Raw genomic sequence first — 22164 nt, forward strand, 5'->3', positions numbered from 1 at the left:
TAAGCAGGTCTATGTGAAAACTGGGCTTAATGTGTTTAAAGTAATGTTCCAGATTAATGTATGTTGTTCAGGCTATTCAGGAATGCAATGAAATACACAGGCTAATTTGGATCCACGCTTTCTGACTAGACTGGATTTTTGGTTTGGAAGACACTTCCTTTAAAGAAAAAAATCTGTAAAATTAGAAAATGTCATCCCTGTTTAGAAAGTGTTTACTGCACAAGCTAATCAAGGATATCATTTTATGCACTTGCATTAAGCCCAGTTTTTGCCAAGACCAGCTTAAATATATTGGAGCCTTATAAATTATACAATTAAGAATTGAACACAGTCTTCACGCTAACTATAAGCCGGACAGCCCAGGACTGGTTAAATGTTAATCGGGCTACTAGAAATTAATAATTTATATAGTTAGGCTATTGGATTTTTTGTCTGTTTCCAATAAAGCATCATAATTCGCGCTAGTAGTTAAAATATATTACCGTGAAGACTGATTGAACAATAAATAATACTTTTTCTCTCTCAAATTTCCAATAATTAAAAACCAGTAAGCGCAGAACATGAATTACATTTGCAAAAGTTGTAATATTAAACAAAATGTACCATGTTATTTGAAACTTGATTCAATTTAGTAATGTATTCAAGGCTTACTTTTTTGAGAACCTTAGGTACAAAGCTATGTGAACAACACCAAGGAAAACTAGATTAAATAGACAAATAGGACTAAATCATATGTTTATAGAGAGTTAGTAACCACAGTAACTGAAGTATTAACAGTGTGTAACTACACAAATAAAACATATCTACATCTACAACAACACGTAAGTTTTATCTGCCGTAACATAGCACCAACAATTCCTCTTACTGAGAAGCGAAACATTCTCCATGTTGATCGGTTAATGTGCATTGTCACCCCAACCTGTGCTTATGTAATATAGCGGCTGTATACACATAAATAAATATAAACATGTTGCAAAAACTATAAGACAATCTTCCATATACTTATGCAAAAGCTACAACAAGCATGGCAATTTGGAAAAACAAAATCAAGTACAGGAAATCACCAATAACTATTAAAAATCTCATGTTATTTTCCTAACTAAAATATATTATTAGCATATCTGTTTATGTTTTTTAAGGAGAAACATTCAGGCTGATAGGAAAGTAGCAATTATAGAGAAACATCCACAGGATTTCCATTCAAAGAGATTATATAAGAGCCGTGCTTTGTGAAAAAGGGCTTAATGCATGTGCGTAAAGTGTTGTCCCAGATTAGCCAGTGCAGTCCACAAAGGCTAATCAGGGACGACACTTTCCACCTAAACTTGATGTTTGCTAAGAAGAGACTTTCTTGTACGGACTGTACAAGCTAATCTGGGACGACACTTTACACACATGCATCAAACCCCTTTTTCACAGAGCACGATCTATATATGAGACAGTCTCTGGGAAAACTGGACTTAATGCATGTGCATGAAGTACTGTTCCAGACTGCCCGTGCAGTCAAGACAGGTTTTTCAGGAACCAGACTTAACCCTTTCATATAATTTTTTGTTTAAAAGAAGTCACTCCTAATCAAGAATCAAGTCTTTACTAAAAGTGTCATCACTGAAGACCCTGTGAAGACTGCAAAGGCTAATCTGGGACAAAACTTTATGCAAATGCATTAAGACCCATTTTTTCCAGTCAGAAGATTTCAAGGAGAGTCTCCTAGAGATCGTTTGCAACAAAAGTTATTGAACTCCAAAGCATAGAACCAACATTTGGTATATATCTGGTGTATATGTGAAGCCTGAATTCAAAACATTTGGAACAGAGCATAACAAGTCGATGGAACTGTATTAATCTTTGCAAACATCAATCAAATGGCTTGTAATTAATAAAAAATTAACTTGCTCACATTTATGACATAAAACACATATGCTACAATACAGAACTGATAATTGTTAAGCAAAGAAGCAACTACCAAACAAAACATATCTAAACTGAATTATTTTACTCAAAGCCTTTGAATTTGTGCAACTGAACATAACAAATAACTTTTTACAAATACTTTTTATAATTCAATACAATCTTAACCTTAATAGCAAATTTGTTCATTACGTTCATGTAATGAGTGTGTTCCAAGAATTCAACTAAATTAAAATCTGTTAAGACTTTCTTTGTTTATATTCAATGTAACTTACTGAAACAGAAATTTTTCAAAACATCCCTTATTATATTGGAAGAAAACCAAGATTAAGAAAGAATGTTCTTTAGAGTCCTGATAAATTTGAATCATAAACATAATTTGCAATCATATGAGTCATGCTCTGAGATTAAACTGCTTAATTTGTGTGCATAAAGTACCATCCCAGATTAGCCTGTGCAGTTCTCATAGGCTTATCAAGGACAATGCTTTACAGTTTTATGGATTTTTTTGGTTATGCAAAAGTCTAGACAGAAAGTGCCATGCACAGGTGAATCTGGGACGACACTTTAGCACCTAAAAAAAGGTTTCATAGAGCGTGACTCATATATTATGGAGTTGCACAAATCCTAATACTGGATACAAGTCACAAGTTTCAACAAAATCTCTCACCCATTGTTGATCATGACTGCTTAGAGGCTGTCCTTAAAGAAACACAACCACTTTCTGACACCAATGATGGCAAAACACACCACCAAAGTCTACATTTGAGTGACAGGAAGTACTTGGAGTCCCCAAACTTTAAAGTGAGGGCATAAAAAGGACTAACAAATCATTTCTATTACAAATACTCTGATCCTTGAACTTACAAGCACATTTAAGGTAGGTCCAATATTGACATGAAATTTGATTTTCAAAAACTTCTTCAGCAAATAATTTGCATAAAAAAGTTTACTAACTGATGAACATGACCATGATCCAACTTTAATAGTCATCTGCCCAAGGAAAGAATAATTGGAGATTAATGGGTATCCTTTTTTAAAACTTCTAAATCCCCAGGATTTAGTATAAAAAAAATCCCAAGCATGGACATTGAGCCCACTTAAAGACAGCGAGAATTAGGGGAAGCCTTTTTTGTAACTTTTTAATCCCCAGGATTAAGTATAAAAGGAAGTGGGGGACCGAATCAAATCAGCTCTGCTTCACTTGTGCTAGTAAGATTATCAAAATCAAAACAATTATTAAACCTCCCCATCTCCAACAGGTGAACAGATAAACCCAGCCCATTTACACGGCAGTAGGTCAAACCTCACACTAGGGTTAACCCTTTCACCCATAAGACGCAAAGAGAGAATGGCTTTTGCAACCAGCACAGAACAGCCAGAACAGCCTGCGAGTGACTCACAGTCTGTTCAGGTTTTATGCTGTTTGCTGCATAAGAAACTAAGGGTTGGAAATGAAGCCTTTAAAACTTGAATTTAGTAAGAACAGTATTTCATTAAATCGATCTTTCTTAAGGACTACAAATGCGTCAAAATACGTATCTAAGGGGTAAAGGGTTAAGACGTGCTGAGAGTAAACATGAAGTGAGCTTACAACATTAATACGGACAAAATGAGTCAAGTATAGGAGGAAAACCAACCACAAAAGGCAAACAGTTTAGATGTAAAAAACAAGATATATGTAAACAAAGAAAGGAGAGACCATGAAAGGCTAGATAACCTTACCGTAGAGGGGGTGTTATATGAGCATCTCCACTCCTACAATCGGTTTCAGAACTTACATATGGACTTAAGGTTTAAACATCTGTTTATTGAATACATGTTGAATATAGTCACAAAGGAACCCTTGTGTTACTTACAGAAGATATTATGGATGATTTCAATACCTTTCATTCCAATCCAACGCTTCTAAAATTGCTTACGTTTTTTTATTTTATTTGTGTAGTGTGTGAGAAATAACTGATTTTCCATGTTTTGAAACACAAGCTGTGTTTGTGAAACACAATGCCCCCTACTGCGTTTTGAAGTCCCACAGCAGCTATTTTAGAGCAAACAAGGCCAATAAGTAAGCCAAAAATCAATGGACCAAACCTAAGCCCACACTTCATCTGCAAGTCATGTCAGCTCAATGTCTGAAAGCTTTGTGTAAAAAATCTCCGGAAAAGGCTATAATAAAGATAATTTCTAAGTTCAAGGCCCATTACTTCACCAAATATCAAATGGACCAGAACCAATTTCACACTTCATATGAAGGTCATATAGGCAGACTCACATACCAAAAATCAGCTCAATATCTGAAAGCGTTGCGTAAAAAAACATCCAGAAAACTGTTATAATAGAGAAAATTTAAAAGTCCAAGGCCCATAACTTCGCCCAAAATCAATGGACCGGAAAAAATTACACACTTCATCTGCAGATCATGTAGGTAGACTCACATACCAAAATTCAGCTCAATACCCGGTATCTGAAAACCTTCTGTAAAAAAACTCCAAAAACAGTTATAATATTGAACAAGTCCAAGACCCATAACTTCGCCAAAAAGCAATGGACCTGAATTTTTCATACACTTCATCAATAGGTCATGTAGGTAGACTCACACACCAAAAACCAGCTCAATATTGCATAAAAAAACCTTCGGAAACAGAATGTCGGACGGACAGACAGTGCGACTGCAATAAACACCCTACCAGCAGCATAAAAAAGAGTCTCTTTAAAGAAAAGTCATTATGTTATGCGTATTATATTGAAATATTTCATGTACAATTTTTTTTTTCAATAATAAAATTTACCAAATAATTTATTAGCTTTCTAATTACAGTAATAAGAATATGCTGCATTTAGGTAAGATACGTAAACACAATAAGATACATAAACTGACCATGGAATTACGTGTATAAAAAACTAATTTATTTTCTTGGCTAAATACTACCGAAATCATCTGTAATACTTCTGTAACAAACACTTACTTCAGGGTAAATACATTACATGGGAGTACATGGTTTTTCCATTCATTTAAGAGATGGTTTTGTATAACTTAACACATATGAACATACCAAAATGTAGTGATAGTGAACAAACTAATGAACCCACAGAAAGCTTAACCCTAAACGAACAACACAATTTATTTGTATCTGCAAAACCCTGCTTATCAATGTATAATATTTTTTGTTGAATTTATTTAATAGTTCCCATAAAAAAAATATTTTCAACTTTCTTAAGAATGTTCCAGAATTATTAATGTAATTCTTGTTAAAAGTTTTTAAACCAATATAAATACAACTATTTAACTACAAATTTTCTAAAATTAAAAAATAAGCATGGAAAGTGCAAAGAAAATAGTTGTTATTTTTTTCACTAAAATCGATAAAATTAAACTTCAATGGACCAATTATTTGTTACAAAATCTACACAAAAACACAGAGATTGGAAGTGAAGACATAAGGGGGTAACTGGTGAAACGGTCATCTATGAAAAACAATAGCCAAAGCCAAAGTTGGGTGTTTTCAACATAAACGTGTTACAAAACTAGGAAACAAGAAGGAAATGAATCCTCCAAACCTACCTGGGCCGTCAAATGGCGAATCATTCGACTGAAGGTCTGCGTCTTCTGTGGAGTCTATGTCATCGATATCATCATCGGAGCTGTGTCGATACTCAAACATGGGCAATCCAGACGTGAGCTCCTCCCTGTTGGACACAAACAGATCAGTGTTAGTGGCTTTATCGCTCAAAAGCAAACAAGACAGTTATTACATTTCCTTTCATATTTTGGCCCTTAAGATGCATGAATGGTAGATGATATTCTGTGCCATATAATGGACACAATTTTTAGTAATAAATTAGGAAATGCTAAATACACAAAAAGGCAATAACTTATATTTTAACCATTAACCCTTTCCAACTTATATACCTTTTTTGACGTGTTTGTAGTTCCTAAGAAAATGTAATTTAGTTAAAGGCCTTTCTTACAAGATCAAAGTTTTAAAGGTTTCAGTTCCAGCCCTTAAATACTGATAAGCAGCAAACAGCATAAAACCTGAACAAACTTTGAGTAACTCGCAGGCTGATCTGGTTTTATGCTGTTTGCACATAGCCATTTTCAGTTAGCTTTTACTTGGAAAAGGGTTAAATTGTATCTATTCCAGTGTCATGAAAAATGACCCACATCATTCAGAATGGGGTCTTATGCCATATGGGGTAGGGCATAGCTCCAGAACAACCTTTGCACTAGTGCCGTCTGTTTAAGACCTTCCCTGACACGCAATCTTTTCATGTTAACTTTAACAGATAGCCTTGCTCCTAAGCAGTCTGTGCCAAGGCGCAGTCTGGTCATGAGCAATGGCATAAGACCCATTTCTGAATTAGGCAAACTATTAATGTTAATTGTAAGAAGGTACTCAATAAAATATTATCATGCAGCGAGTGAACCAAGCGTGTCCCTTCCATTAAGTTTTAACTTAATTATATTCTTATTTAGAATTTAGCCTACATTTGTCTTGGCATTGTATGTGCACATGAATGCATTTGTGACATTCTGACAATAATATTCAAATTTGAATCCTAATCATGTTTGTATTTATTTCAGCAATCTATTTAAATAGATGTGCTTGGAAAGACCGTAAAATTCTAAAACCATGACTCCTACTTCTCTTTGCTGAGTCTAAGTGCGAGAGTTGATTTATTTCAGAAATTTATTTTAATTGATGTGCTTGGAAAGACCGTGAAATTCTAAAACCATGATCCCTACTTTTCTTTTCTGAGAGACTTGATGTGAGAGTTGATCACTCTCTCTTGTTCCTCCAGGCTCTCTGGGTCCTCTTCCAATGGCTGAGACTCCACGTCCTTCTTTGACTTTGAATTTGTCTTCTGTACAAACACAGACAGACAGGTTACCAGCAAATAAGACTAGATTTGTGCCTTAACAGGAAAAATACCATTAGAGTGGATAGTGTTGTCAATAATTAGCCTGTTAAGAAAGCGCAGGTGATGGGGGATGATACTCTTTGCAAATGCCCAGTTTTCCCAAGACAATGCACAAATGAAGATTGAACAGAATGTTATGTTATAACAGAAAACAATCGGTACAAAAACAAATTTTAGATGCCTTAATAAAACCTACTCCTAAGCTCAGAAAGGTGAGCTTTAATGTCAAACAAGGCTTCACGGGCAGCATGCTTAACTACCCATAGTGAAAACACATAAATGTAAATCAGTCAATTTTTTGTTCATTTATTTTACATGTTTTTAGTTTTGATACTGCATATCATATTTAAGATAAAATGAAGAAGAAGAATGCAAATGGAAAGTTGCAAAATGATATTTTTGTCATTTGCTTTAGTAGAAAAAAATCACTACACCCTTTTTTGCATGCATAAACTGTGATAAAATACAAAGAACAGGTCTGAAGTCAATGGCCTTAAAAAGTATCTAATAAAAATTATAGACAGATCAACTTACAGACTGAGTTGCCCTAATACTCTGCCGAACTTTGGTCAATCTCTCTTCAGCAGTAGTCTTGGCTTGGTCGATTATTTTAATATCCTGTAGGGTTTCCCTATACTTCCTTACTTGTTCGTTCAAGATTTTCTCGATGCACCTGCAGTTATTCATGAACTACATTAGTACTTGCAAACACTAATTTAGCCATGTCGTGCAAAAATGGGTATTATGTCATATGCATCTGATCAGGAGCAACCATGTCTGCTGATGAGACCACGTAACCTTGAGTAGTGATTGCAGAGCTGTTCTTGATCTTCAAAGGATGCATATGGCTTAAAACCCATTTTCGCATGATGCAGCTGCTTAGTAACTTCCAACATATGTTATGAGAAGTCTGGTATGCCTTTCCAAAACCAGGATTTATTTAAATATCAGCAGCTTCAATATTAAGCACCACCATAGCTTGAATTGTGGTACTTTAACTTTCATATACAAATGCCACAAAATAATAAGCCAAACTCTGGGAAAACTGGGCTTAATGCATGTGCGTTAAATGTCCTCTGTGATAAGCCTAAAAAGTCTGGACAGGCTGAGATGAGAGGACACTTTCCGCCTACACTGTTGTATGGTTTAGAAAATACTTCTTTAATCAAAAAGTCCCATAAAATCGGAATGTGTCGTCCCTGTGCAGATTGCAAAGAATATCTGGGATGACACTTAACGCAAATGCATTATAAGCCCAATTTTTCTTAAATTTGGCTAAAATAACAAGACTATTGCCAAGCAATATATGTCCCCTAACGGCTCCACCACTGTCAGATTTTTTAAATATTTTTTTTGTTCCCATAGCAACCAGAATTCTTGATGTAGGAACATAATGAAAAGACGTGTATAATCTCCATATTGCCATCTGACCCTGTTTCAAGTTTCATACAAAACTATGAAGAACTTTTAAAGTTTAAACGCAAATCATAAGTCCCCTCCGGTGAAACCAGTAGGGGACAATAAACCACTTACAGCTGTTGTTTATTGATTTGTTTCAGCAGCTCTTGTGCCTGCACTGCCTTGTTAGTGCGCAGCAGACATGGAGCGAATATGATTGCAATCCCATTGGCAGACATCTTGTTGCTGGGCTCATGTTGAATGACACGGGCAAGGTGGAATATGAGGCGCTCAAGTACATCATGGTTGACCTTGGGCAACTTCTGGGTCAGCGTGAACAACACCTGAATGGCCTCACGCTCATCCTTTATTTCTAAAGAGTTTAAAGCAGAAAATACGGCTGGCATAATAATAGTATTCTCAGAAGTATGCATACATGTATGTGTTATAATATTCAAAGCAACAATCAATTTTTTAAATTTGAAAAGCATTAAAAGGGCGCTATATAAATGTGGTATTTTATTATTATTAAAGTAGCAGGAAACCGTGGATTCTTGTCTAGAATGAGTACGTTTAATACACATCATACTTAAAGAAGAAGTCAACAATTTAATATTTTTACTCAGAGATTATATTATATTAATCTAGCATTAAAAGTATTATTAACAAGAGCACCGCATAATGGGTGCCACGCTCGGCTGCGAAAGCTTGTCAGAATTTTTTTTTTTTTAGAGGTCACAGTGACCTTGACCTTTGACCTAGTGACCCAAAAATGGGTGTGGCGTGTAGAACTCATCAAGGTGCATCTACATATGAAGTTTGAAAGTTGTAGGTGGAAGCACTTTGATTTTAGAGCCTATGTTAAAGTTTTATATAAGAGGTCACAGTGACCTTGACCTAGTGACCCAAAAATGGGTGTGGCGTGTAGAACTCATCAAGGTGCATCTACATATGAAGTTTAAAAATTGTAGGTGGAAGCACTTTGACTTTAGAGCCTATGTTAAAGTTTTATATTAGAGGTCACAGTGACCTTGACCTTTGACCTAGTGACCAAAAATGGGTGTGGCATGTAGAACTCATCAAGGTGCATCTACATATGAAGTTTCAAAGTTGTAGGTGGAAGCACTTTGATTTTAGAGCAAATGTTAAGGTTTTAGCACGACGTCTACGGCAGACGGCGGACGATGAGCTGGCTATGACAATACCTCGGGTTTTCTTCAAAAACAGCCGAGCTAAAAATGGTCAATATTTTAATATTTGAAAAAAATATCCTATCAGGAGAGCAATTCTTGTAAACCTCCAGTAGTCTTTTGAATAAAAGATTAAGTCTTTAAGTCTGACTCGTCCAAAATATAAATATGAAATTAGAAAGATACATTTAGTACAATTAATAAGACAAAAAGAAACAGCAAAGTCATGTAAGAAGACCAGGCATAACATACCAGAAGCCTGTATAAACTCATCATAAAGGTCAAATGTCAGCAGTGGTTCGGGTAGTTCACGGAAGAACGTTTTTAGTGTGCTAGTCAACACATGCACAGGGAATTCATCCACATTAATATCTGAAAATATACAATATAATACCTGAGGCTAATTGTGTGTGTTTTTTCCACAACTATTATGCTAAAATAAATAATAAGATAAAGCTTATTCAGTGAAACTTTATTTTCTGTTAACAAAAGCGTGATTTATTACGTTGAAATAAAAATTAAAGATTACATGTTTTACAAAGTTTGCAGTTTCTAACATGGACACAGGTGTCCCTGTTCCAGTCTTGCCCAATGGAGAGCTTCTCAAACAATCATACATACACTGTTCATGTTTGGTTGGAGATTAAATTAAATGTAAAATCATGATAATTTCATATCCACAACAGCTGATGCTTTACAGACAAGGCAGGACTTTCCCGATGAACCAATAGCTAACAAAGTATGTTGTGCTCTGATGAGGGCTAAAGGCTGTTAGACACTCACATTAGACAGATAAGATTTACTATAGCAATAGAGAACAAGAGATGTGTTCGTAAGAAACACAATGCCCCCTACTGCATCGCTTTGATATAATTTTGTTTTTTTATTATATCCCTTTAAAAAAATATTACTTCCCTTGTAAAAATGATCTGTACCTGCCAAATGATAAATAGAAATTATCTCCCTTTAAAGCTTGTTACTTCCCTTGCATTTGTGTTTTTGACCTTTGACCTTAAAGGATGACCTACACCTTTCACCACTCAAAATGTGCAGCTCCATGAGATACACATTCATGCCAAATGTCAAGTGGCTATCTTCAATATTGCAAAAGTTATGGGCAATGTTAAAGTTTAAGGATGGACGGACAGACTGACTGACGACAGTTCAACTACTATAAGCCACCCTAACAGGGGCATAAAAACTGCCACCCCACCCCAGCAGCTATTTTTTTCAACAAAACAAAACCATTTTTGAACTCAGCCCATATCTAATTAAACAAATAATCTGAGCAAATTTCAATATCCTAGAGTGTTTACATGTACAAGTTTCACTATAACCATATCAGGAAAACTCACCGCCCCATAGCAGACATGTTTTTAACAGACCAGACCCATTTTTGGATACAGCTGAGATATGATTAGAACAAATGTTTCAATCAAGTTTCAATAGAATTTGGCATACAAAGTGATTTCAAGAATGGACACGAGCTTATTCATATAATTTGCCATAATGACCTAGTTTTTGACCTAATCTGCAAAAAAATTAATGGGAAAAATATTCTAACCAAGTTTCATGAAGACTGGGCAATAAATGTGGCCAATAGAGTCTTCACAGGCTTTTTCTGTACTTTGACTCAAACTCAAGTTTCATAAGGAATAAAGTTCTGCCCATGTTTCATAAAGATTAGGCAAAAACAAATGTGTTCACAAACTTTTTTCTTCAATTATACCTAGTTTTGACCTCATGCGATCCAGTTTTTAACTCAGCAACCAAACAATTGGGACAATAGTTCTGACAAAGTTTAACGCAGATTGGGTATAAATGTGGCCTCTAGAACTACAAGGCAAATGTTGATGGCACACTAAAGATGAAAAAAAACAGACAACACTTGGTTGCAAAAGTTTAAACTTGAGTGTTCACAAGCTTTTATCTTTAATACAAATTTTTCTAGTAAAATTCATTTTAATTAGTAATTACTTACCTGATATCATATGCTTACTTATTCCGATAGGATCGTAATTTATCCGGAATTTTTCGTCCGAGGAATCCCACACTTTTCAGAAACCCGTCTAGTAGGACAGAGCGGTCACATAGTGCCGTGTAGCCGCACAACCAAAACGGGACATTACCCAGAATCCACTCTTATTCCAATAAAAATATGAAATATTAGACGAAGAGCGGGGTGGGAGGTGGGACTTACCGATATCAGGTAAGTAATTACTAATTAAAATGAATTTTACTAGAAAAATTTGTTTTAATAGCTTAATTACGTTACCTGATATCATATGCTGAATTTGCAGCTGAGGCGGGAAGGTTCGCGAAAATCTCCCCATCACAGCGGAACCCATATCTCGGGTTCTCAGCTAATCTTCGTTATTACGGTATTAACTTAATTCACGGATAAGCGTAATATACCTATGCCGTAGAAGATACTACCGTTTGTGCAACCACAAGGGGGCCCAACAAATACAAGTTGTCCTGTTGGCACTCCAGAGAACGAAGATAAAAAGATGAAAAAGTAGTCTGATTCCTCCAGAAAGCAGCTTGAAGCACGTCAGAGAGTGGGGTATGATTAATATATGCCCACGAAGCCGACATTGCTCGTAATTCATGCGGTCTAATCTTAAAAAGGGATGAATCCCTTGAAGAAAGAGAAGAGTAAGCCCTTTTTATAGTCGAGGCTACCCAACGGGAAATAGAAGCCGCAGACACATGGCCCCCCCTTTTAAGGGAATGAAGAGTCTCTTACGAGAACCTCGAATAAACTTAACTCTACTAAGGTAGAACTTCAAAGACCTGACAGGGCAGAGAAGTCTATCTTCATCTTCATTACCACAAGTTCTAGAAAGACTTGGGACCTTGAAGGGTTTAGAAGCCATAGAGGGGAGTTGATTTTTAGCAAGGAATCCTGGCTGACACAACAAGGTGACAGAGCCATCGGAGGAATCAAAACGAAGATGGCTTTCTTCGATAGAAAGAGCATGAATTTCACTTCTACGTTTGGATGAAGCAATGGTAAGAAGGAAAACGGTCTTCCAGGTTAGGAACTGTAAAGAAGCCTGATTAAGGGGTTCATAGGGAGCTTTAATAAGTGATCCAAGAACACAAGCCAAATCCCATTTGGGGGTAAGAGAACCAGACACAGGACATTTAAGTTCCATGGCTCGGATCAGTTCCGAAATGGCTGGGTCAGCACAGACTTGTGATGACTTACGAAAAGCCAAGGTATGCGAAAGCACAGATCTGTATCCTTTGATTGAGCTAAGAGAAAGTTTCTTATCATCAAAGAGATAGATTAGAAAATCCGCTATGCGTCTAGCAGAGGGATTGAGGGGATCAATTTTCCCTCGAACACACCAATTAGAGAAGAGTTTCCAGCGAGCATCAAAGACTGCTCTGGTGGACTTTCTCCTTGCAGAGGCAACGAGCGTTGAAGCCCTGACAGAAAAGCGTTTCTTATGCAGGGATTGCCTGATAACGGCCAGACGTGTAAGTGGAACATGTCTGGATCCATGTGAAGTCTGCCTCTCTGAGATAGGAGATCTGACCTGTGCGGGAGTTCCCTAGGAAATTCGCACAGGAGACCGAGAAGGTCGTTGAACCAGGATCTCCTGGGCCACCAAGGGGCTATCAGGAGGATCCGGCAAGAGCTCACCCTGATTTTCCCTAAGATTTGGGGAATTAGAATGGGTAGGGGATAAGTGTAAGCGTCCAGTTGATCCCAATCGAACGAAAGCGCGTCTACCGCCCACGCTGCTGGTTCGTACACTGGACTCACATACAGAGGAAGTCTGTGGTTGTCTCTGGTCGCAAACAGGTCAACCAGTGGATAACCGAATGTGAGGAATATCTGATTCGCCACTTCCTGATGAAGTGTCCACTCCGATGGAAGTAACTGGTGTTTGCGAGACAAACCGTCCTCCAGGGCGTTGAGACGACCTGGTATGTGTTTGGACAAGAGAGAGACGTTTAGGCTCTTGCAAAGAACAAGTAATTTCATTGTTTCCAGATACAGGGAATGAGAGTGTGTCCCGCCCTGTTTCTGGATGTAAGCCACGACTGATGTGTTGTCTGTAGATACCATCACACAGGAGTCCCGAAGATGTGATTGGAATTGAGAAACAGCTAGAAAGACTGCTCGCATTTCGAGATTGTTTATGTGCAGGAGAGACTCCTGAGGAGACCACAATCCTGATAATGTCAGGCTGCGGGGTTCCAGGTGAGCGCCCCAACCTTCCATGCTCGCATCCGTTATGAGATGTAAAGACGGTTGCGGGGGAAGAAGCAGTACTCCTGCCAACAGGGTCTCCTCGTCTAGCCACCATTGAAGGTGGGGGACTAAGGACGGAAGGATGGGAATCTGTGTAAGCAGATTGTCTGGAGACCATTTCCATCGAGCTGAGAGATAGTGCTGAAGAGGACGTAGGAAGAGACGTCCCAACTGCACGAAGTCTGCTACAGAGCTCAGGATACCGTTGAGTGATAGGAAATCTTGAGCTGTGATATGAGATTGGGACAGCACCCATCTGACCTTCAAAAGGAGGTCTGATATACGTTGCGGTGAGACCCTGACCCGATTGATGTGGGTCAGAAAATTCATTCCCACGAATATGAAATCCTGAGAGAGAATGAGGTCTGACTTGGCTACATTGAGAAGGAGTCCTAAAGAGAGGAGCTCCTTCCAAGAGAACTCTAGGTGTAGCAGAAGCAGTTGACGATCGAGCTGGTGTAAGGGCCAATCGTCGAAATACTGAAGCAGTTGAACCCCTGTAATCGGAGGTGTGCGCTCACTGCGGCCATGAGTTTGGTGAAAACTCGTGGAGCCGTGGCCAATCCAAAGGGCATCGCCCGAAACTGGTAGACCTGGCCTCGAAAGGAGAAGCGCAGGTACTTCCGGTAGTTGGGATGGATAGGAACATGGAAGTATGCATCTTCCAGGTCCAAGGAAACCCCCCATTGCATGGGTTTGATGGAGCGCCGAATGAAGGTAGGAGTCTCCATCTTGAAAGTAGGTTTGACTAGAAACATGTTGAACACTTTTAAGTCTATAACTGGTCTCCAGGAGCCGCTTTTCTTTTGAACAAGGAAAAGGCGACTGTAAAATCCTGGAGAACAAGGGTCGTGAACCCTTTCTACCGCCTGTTTTTCCATGAGTCCGAGAATGGAGTCTGGAAGTTGTGGATGCGGAGATACCAGATCTATTGGGACGCGAGAGAGTGGGGGCCTTTTTTCGAATTGAAAAGTGAGGCCTTGTGTGACAAGAGAATGAACCCACGCGTCCGAAGTTATTTGGAGCCATCGATTTGCGAAGTGCATAAGTCTGGCCCGACTGGTACCTCCGGCATCAGAGGTTGTGGCGGTAGAAAGGGGTATGACCTAGGGCTGACCTTTAGGAGGTCCACCCTTGCCGGAAGAAGGATTAAATGACTTCTTGTCCGCATTGGGTTTGCCCTTACTCCAATTTTGTTTTACAGAAGGCTTCCGATAGGAAGTTGTTCTGTTCTGAAAAGGAGGCCTATTAGTGGGCTGACGTGGAGCAGACGGACGCTTAGTAGGGAAACTGTCCCTTTTAGCGTTCTTGGCCGGTGGGGCTCCTGGGGGCTTAGAAGCAGGGCGCTTAAAAACCACAGGGCGCTGGCCAGAGTTGCTCCTAGCTAAGGAGGCATGTATCTGATCTTCACGATCAGCAGTAAGTGCGACTGTATCCTCCCTCTGAAAAGAGACTCTGCTGTTAGTGCAGCAGTTCGAAGGGAGTTTATGCCTGTTTCGAAAAGGAAATTATTGGGCAAGGAAGAGAGGATGAGGTCTCTCCGAAGCCTTAACATCTCAGACATAGAAGACGCAGCATTGTGAGATAAACACTGCGTAGTACGTGAAAGATGTATCAACAAGGCCCGGAGCTCCTCTGGGATTGAATCAGAGAGCTCCCAAACCAAGTCTAAGGCTATGCCTGCCATGAGATCTAGCTGGTTAGCCAGACCTATGGAACGGCGTTCTCTCAGCTCCCAATTTTCCAACAGGGAAAGAGGGACTGATGTATGGGTAGATGATGAAGGCATTGTAAGTGACAGCTTACTAATGTCAGCATCAGGAACCGGAAGTTTGGAAAGGTCCAAACTGGTAGCAGGGTCTGGTACCGGGGCCTTATAACTTTTCCCGCCGTCCATCTGTTTAGGCTCCGTCAGCTCCTTAGGGGCTTTCCATGGAGATGGCGAAGGCTTATTGGCTGGTTCAAGTGACTCGAAAACAGCCATTGTGGAAGAGCCAATAGGAAGGCGTAGATCCACTCGGGAAGTAGCCTTACTTATCCTGCCGGGCTCTCGTCTGCGTGCTACCTGTTCTGTAACTGCAGATCCTGTGAGAGACAAGGAAGGGCGGGGGCAGAAGTCCTCATCTTAGGTATTGAACATAAGTTCGTATACCTGATTGATGGAGGCCAAATAATAAAGTTCGGCCTCATTAGACTCCGAACCCGCCTCATTCGAACCATCTGCGGGAGAATTGGATTGATTGAAACCGGTGGATATAGGAGAAGGAAAAATAGATTCATTCGCTTCTATCATGAGAGAATCGTTTTCTGGCACCATCAAAGATATAGCTGGTGAGTTAGGTCTCTCAGAGAGTTAGGTCAGCAGACTCACTTTGAATACCAGAGGTCGCTGGTAAAGGATCAGTCGAAAAAGGGACAAAGATTCCCGGCGACTGTTGGATCCACAAAGTATTGGGATTTGATGGTGTAGCGGCAGCCCGGGGTCTACTTCTATGCAATGTGGAAGAGACCCGTGGGGCTGAAAACGCAGCCGAAGTGGTTAGATTAACCCCTGTACCTTGAGCCTGATATGTATGCAAACTAGTGTTTGAATACAAATTATGCTCAGTGGTTGTAGGAACGGCTGAAGTGTGTGTTGAGGCCAACATAGAGGCCGACACACATGGAAGGGTGTCAATAGATTCCTCAGAGAAGGATCCACTAGGGGACCTAGGAGTCCGAGAGCGCCTAATAGAGGAAGGTCTATGTCCCTTATCCCTGCGACGCCGAGACACTGTTCGCCGGCGCTGGGAATGATGTTTCCTGATCGAACGTCTCCCCGAGCGCTGGCGTGATCGCTCTTTACGAGGCAATCTACGCCGAGAAACACTCGGTGAGCGTGAACGACGTCCCCTCCGGTAATGATGAGGGCTATTTGAAGTAGACGATGAGTCATACGACGACGAGCCCGAGGTGGAGGAGTAGTCGGAAACATCAGACACTACACGTTCACGTCTGTGACTCACAGTAGAAACACGGCTGCGTCTACCTTTGTGGAGTACTGACAAGGTAGTGTCAAAATCTACAGTGACCGGAACGGTCTGTGGCACAGACCGAAACCCGGTGACCGGATCAGGTCATTTCATGACCGAAGACCGGACCGGTCAATGACCGGTGACTGGTTGACCGGTGACCGGACCGGTCACAGCATGACCGGTGACCGGTCAATGACCGGTGACTGGACCGGTCATAGCAAGACCGGTGACCGGACCGGTCAGTGACCGGTTGACCGGTGAACGGTCATAGCATGACCGGTGACCGGACCGGTCAATGTTGACCGGTGACCGGTGAAGTCTCCGGACCGGTCAACTGGTCATTCCCGATGAACGGACCGGGCAAATTTTGTCCGGTATCATCACGGGGTAGGGACCAATGCCTGGCAGCTACTGGTGGCATATGGTCAAGATCGTGTGGTGAAAAGTCCGGACACTCGGAACTTTTCCTACGTTGATCTGATGCCGAGTCATTCAACTGGTCATTCCCGATGAACGGACCGGGCAAATTTTGTCCGGTGTCGTCACGGGGTAGGGACCGATGCCTGGCAGCTACTGGTGGAGTATGGTCAAGATCGTGTGGTGAAAAGTCCCGACACACGGAACTTTCCCTACTTAGATCTGAACTATTCTTGTTGCGTCCACGACTCTTGAAGGGTCGACGCTTAATGGCCCAGGTATCTGCAGACCAATGCTCACAGAAAGGGCAGCAGTTATCCTGGTGACATCCTGCACACGACAGGCAGCTACTATGGTTGTCCCATGCTGCCTTTGTGTGTCCACATGAGCCACGTGTTTGAGGCATATTTTGCCTTGAACAAACAAACAAATACACAAAACAATTACAGAAATACACGGATATATATACGGAGAATGTTTTAACAAAATACAAAAACTTCTCTATTCTGTTAAACAGAAGAATCCAGCGAAACAGAAGCAACAATTAAGTTAATAACAAAATGTCGGCCTTTGTATATCGCCATCCGGAATAAGAGTGAATTCTGGGTAATGTCCCGTTTTGGTTGTGCGGCTACACGGCACTATGTGACCGCTCTGTCATACTAGACGAGTTTCTGAAAAGTGTGGGATTCCTCGGACGAAAAATTCCTGATAAATTACGATCCTATCGGAATAAGTAAGCATATGATATCAGGTAACGTAATTAAGCTATAAAAATGACCTTGTGACCTAGTTATTTACCCACTAGACCTATTTTTTACTCGACCAAGATTTCATATGACAAATGTTCTTGCCAAGTTTCATGAAGATTAGGCAATAAATGTGGCCATTAGAGTGTTAACAATGTGATTGTTGACAATCTACAACAAGGAAAACAATCAATGACAGAAAAAAAGTGATGAAAAGAGTTCAAGAAGAGCATGTTGTGCTAAGTGAGCTATAATAATAGAAATGTGTTACAGAAACTGACACCCCACAACAACTGTTTGAACACAGACAAATCAATTATATATTCTACAGCCAACAAAGCAGCCATTATTATCATGTACAAATTCAGCTGTGAAAGTTTGAGCTAAATAGGCCAAGATGTTGGAGGATTTGAAAACACAAAATGTTGGGACAATTTTTTCCAAAGAGGATAAACAAAGTGCCATAATTCTGCAAGAACATGTGGCAACAAAATTTCATTTGTTAAAGATCATCAACACATTAAAGTCACTAAACTAAGGATGTTTCAGCCATATTCAGACAGACAGAAGGTGATCATTCTGCTGAATATTGCCATAGCAATCAGAACATAAAACATTGTTGCAGCTTCTTTCCTATTTTTACGCTTAACTCAACCTCAAGGTCATTCAGTTGCAAATTTATCGACAAACTCAATGCTTAATGTCGCCCACTTTTACTAGCATATAAATCCCCAACTGGAATAACGTTGTATCAAACAAACTTGTCCACCTATTGCTCCAGAGTCTAGAGCCATTTTCAGAGTCTTGATCTTGGCCGCCGCCCCAGACTTCCTGTAGATACCCTCTGTGTGTATGCCATGCGTCTCTATGAGCCGGATGAGGAGGTCGAGAAAAGCAGGGATCTTTTCTTCCGCTGTGACCAGGCTTTGCAATGGCACGCAAAACACCTTTGTACCTACGATACGCTGAAATTAAGAAGGGAAAGTAAAAATAAAATGGAGAAGAATAATGGTATGGATGAATATAATTGAATGTGAATATCATCATAATGCATGTGTGTAATAAGGAAAAGCTGGTCTAGGATGGACATTTCCATTGAACGAGGATGCATGTTTATAAGGGAATTTATTAAAACTTAAAAAGGCCAGTTTCAAATGACAGGCCTCAAATAGAGAATGTTTGATACATCATTTCATTTTTCAAAAGTAAGTTCACTAAAGTAAAAACATTTGGAAATGCAGCAAAATGTGTGTCTGTACGTGTCACTATTACAACTTAACTGGTTTGTCTTGTAAACAATTCTAATATTATGTAACAATTGTAAACCAATATTATGTGTGACATAAAATTATTTGTATATTTGACTGAAATTATTCACATTGATTGGTTATACTTGGAGTTTCATTGTTAGCAACATAATGAAAGTATCACAAACAAAGTACCAAGGTACATTAGTTTACATACAGAACATTTTCCTGACTAATCAAACATGTTTTACTATGGACAAAAATAAAATGAAAGATAGTGATCAACATCTCAAATGTTATTATTACATTAACAGATTGATTAATCTCTTCCATCACACAGTACTTGGGCCAATCTTTGTGAAAGGGGTTTACTGCATGTGCATAAAGCGTCGTCCCAGATTATCCTGTGCACACCACACAGGCTAATCTGGGACGACGCTTTCGCTTTTATTGTACTTTCCATTTAAAGAAAGTCTCTTCATAGCAAAAATCCAGTTTAGGCGGAAAGTGTTGTCCCTGATTAGCCGTTGCGGACTGCTCAGGCTAATCTGGGACAACACTTTACCCACATGCATTAAACCCCCTTTTCACAGAGCACGGCTAATGTATAAAATTAAAAAGTTTACCCTAAACGATTGTGTGTCATTCAATGTCAACATATTTCTCCACAAATGATAGCATCAGACACTACACTAATGCTACAATTGACTCATCAAACAATCTTAGGGAAGTGCACTACTGGCAAATGTCTTACAACGTTCATAACTTTTTAGAAGACACATTTTGGTGATGTAGGGCAGGGTGAGGAAACAAGAAGCACACAATTTATTTGTTTTTGGCCTAAGACTTGCATAAACCGAGCTGGCAAATAGGGTCGCCATTTTGAAATTCATCATTAAAGAAAGCACATCATGCGACACTATTGGCAAACTTGAACACAGCACAACATTCAGGTCACAATACAACATCAAGCTCATTGATACTTGAGTTTCAGTTTGCGGTGCATAAGTTGAAGTCCTTTTAAACATTTCTTTTTAAAATGTCAAACTTTATTGAACCTGGATATACAATTTTAATCTAATGTAATATGTAATCAGAGACTTTCGAAATCTATAGTTGGAGCCATTTTGATAAAATAATGAAACTGATTAGGATTCCCCTTCAACTGGTAACTGTAAGGTGAAGATTGAAACAAAAATTATGTACTCAAAACTCAATACTGCAATAAATGAGTGGCACCTAAGTATGACAAGGCCCAATCTGCTTTTTGATTACATGTCAAATACTCAGTTAGCCTAAGGAAGCCACATATTGACTCTCTTTTGGTGAAATCAAGTATCAAGTAAGAGAGCTTTTTGAGACCTGGGTCATTAGATTTATTTGCAGCACAGCAGTGTTTAAGATTGGTCCAATGGGAGAGCCGCAACATGACGAGGGCGGAGACACCAGTAGAGGCTACAATACATCATAACATCAGTGGAGGTTACAATACTCTGTACCTCCTGTATGTGTGGACAGTGACAACACTTGTAAGCACATAAATGGCACATTCTTGGAAGAAAACAAAATATAGTTGAGTGGGAGCCTTTTCAATGCATTGAATGGATCAGATAACATAAATTCTTTTGAGAATAACTTAATAAGTATCATCTGCACTATTAAAAAATTTATTTATGCAGAATTATAAATGTTTAATACATCATTATGATACAGAATGCTGAATATGACACTACTTAAAGTACATCACATAACCTTAATTATCAAAATAATCATTCATAATCATGATAGTATCTTGCATGATTGGTCAGCAATGGTAATGACTGGTAAGTGAGAGGTCCGTGAAAGAGTGGTAAGTCTGCAAGTGGTTATTAATTGAGTGGTCAGTGAGAAAGTGGTCCATCAGAGACGAGTCAATACAAAATAGCCTTACCTGGTCAGAGTCCTGGGTACCCCTGCACAAGGCTGTTGTCGTGGGAAGACATTTCCTATGGCAGGTATATTTACACACTGTAAAATAACAATGAAATACTGATTTTTTTTCCCAAAATAATCAAACAACAACAAATGTTTCCATGATCAAGGTTTGTTTGAAGTCTGATAATTATAGAGCACACCCAAAGTGTCTAATCATGTCAACAATAATTCTCCAATAAATGTGCAGGACCTCAAACCTGAGCCTGCATCAAAACCTCTGAGACCAAGAGAAAATAACCAGAACACTGGCCTGACTGCCTGATGATAATGCATGGTAAATAGTGAGTGAGGATCCAGAGTGTGTCCCTGCACTGACTGACCTCACTGTCTGGTGATAATGCATGGTAAATAGTGAGCGAGGATCCAGAGTGTGTCCCTGCACTGACTGGCCTGACTGCCTAGTGATAATGCATGGTAAATAGTGAGTGAGGATCCAGTGTGTCCCTGCACTGACTGGCCTCACTGCCTAGTGATAATGCATGGTAAATAGTGAGTGAGGGTCCAGAGTGTGTCCCTGCACTGACTGGCCTCACTGTCTGGTGATAATGCATGGTAAATAGTGAGGATCCAGAGTGTGTCCCTGCACTGACTGGCCTCACTGTCTGGTGATAATGCATGGCAAATAGTGAGTGAGGATCCAGAGTGTGTCCCTGCACTGACTGGCCTCACTGCCTAGTGATAATGCATGGTAAATAGTGAGTGAGGGTCCAGAGTGTGTCCCTGCACTGACTGGCCTCACTGTCTGGTGATAATGCATGGTAAATAGTGAGTGAGGATCCAGAGTGTGTCCCTGCACTGACTGGCCTCACTGTCTGGTGATAATGCATGGTTAATAGTGAGTGAGGATCCAGAATGCATGGTTAATAGTGAGTGAGGATCCAGAGTGTGTCCCTGCACTGACTGACCTCACTGTCTGGTGATAATGCATGGTAAATAGTGAGCGAGGATCCAGAGTGTGTCCCTGCACTGACTGGCCTCACTGTCTGGTGATAATGCATGGTAAATAGTGAGTGAGGATCCAGAGTGTGTCCCTGCACTGACTGGCCTCACTGTCTGGTGATAATGCATGGT

General features: G+C 39.7%; 1 protein-coding gene across 3 annotated transcripts in view; it reads right to left on the minus strand.

Moving 5' to 3' along the window:
- LOC127879691 (unconventional myosin-IXa-like) overlaps positions 1-22164 on the minus strand; it is a 139602-nt gene that overhangs the window by 4906 nt on the left and 112532 nt on the right. For all 3 annotated transcript variants that reach the window (XM_052426683.1, XM_052426682.1, XM_052426681.1), the window contains 7 exons: positions 21050-21126; positions 18642-18837; positions 9675-9794; positions 8368-8605; positions 7369-7507; positions 6659-6777; positions 5474-5598 (listed from right to left, as the gene is read on the minus strand). In XM_052426683.1, the coding sequence (XP_052282643.1) occupies positions 5474-5598; positions 6659-6777; positions 7369-7507; positions 8368-8605; positions 9675-9794; positions 18642-18837; positions 21050-21126 (1014 nt within the window). The remainder of the gene's footprint in view (positions 1-5473; positions 5599-6658; positions 6778-7368; positions 7508-8367; positions 8606-9674; positions 9795-18641; positions 18838-21049; positions 21127-22164) is intronic.

The sequence above is a fragment of the Dreissena polymorpha genome, chromosome 4, assembly GCF_020536995.1.
Source record: "Dreissena polymorpha isolate Duluth1 chromosome 4, UMN_Dpol_1.0, whole genome shotgun sequence".
In the NCBI taxonomy this organism is placed as follows: domain Eukaryota; kingdom Metazoa; phylum Mollusca; class Bivalvia; order Myida; family Dreissenidae; genus Dreissena; species Dreissena polymorpha.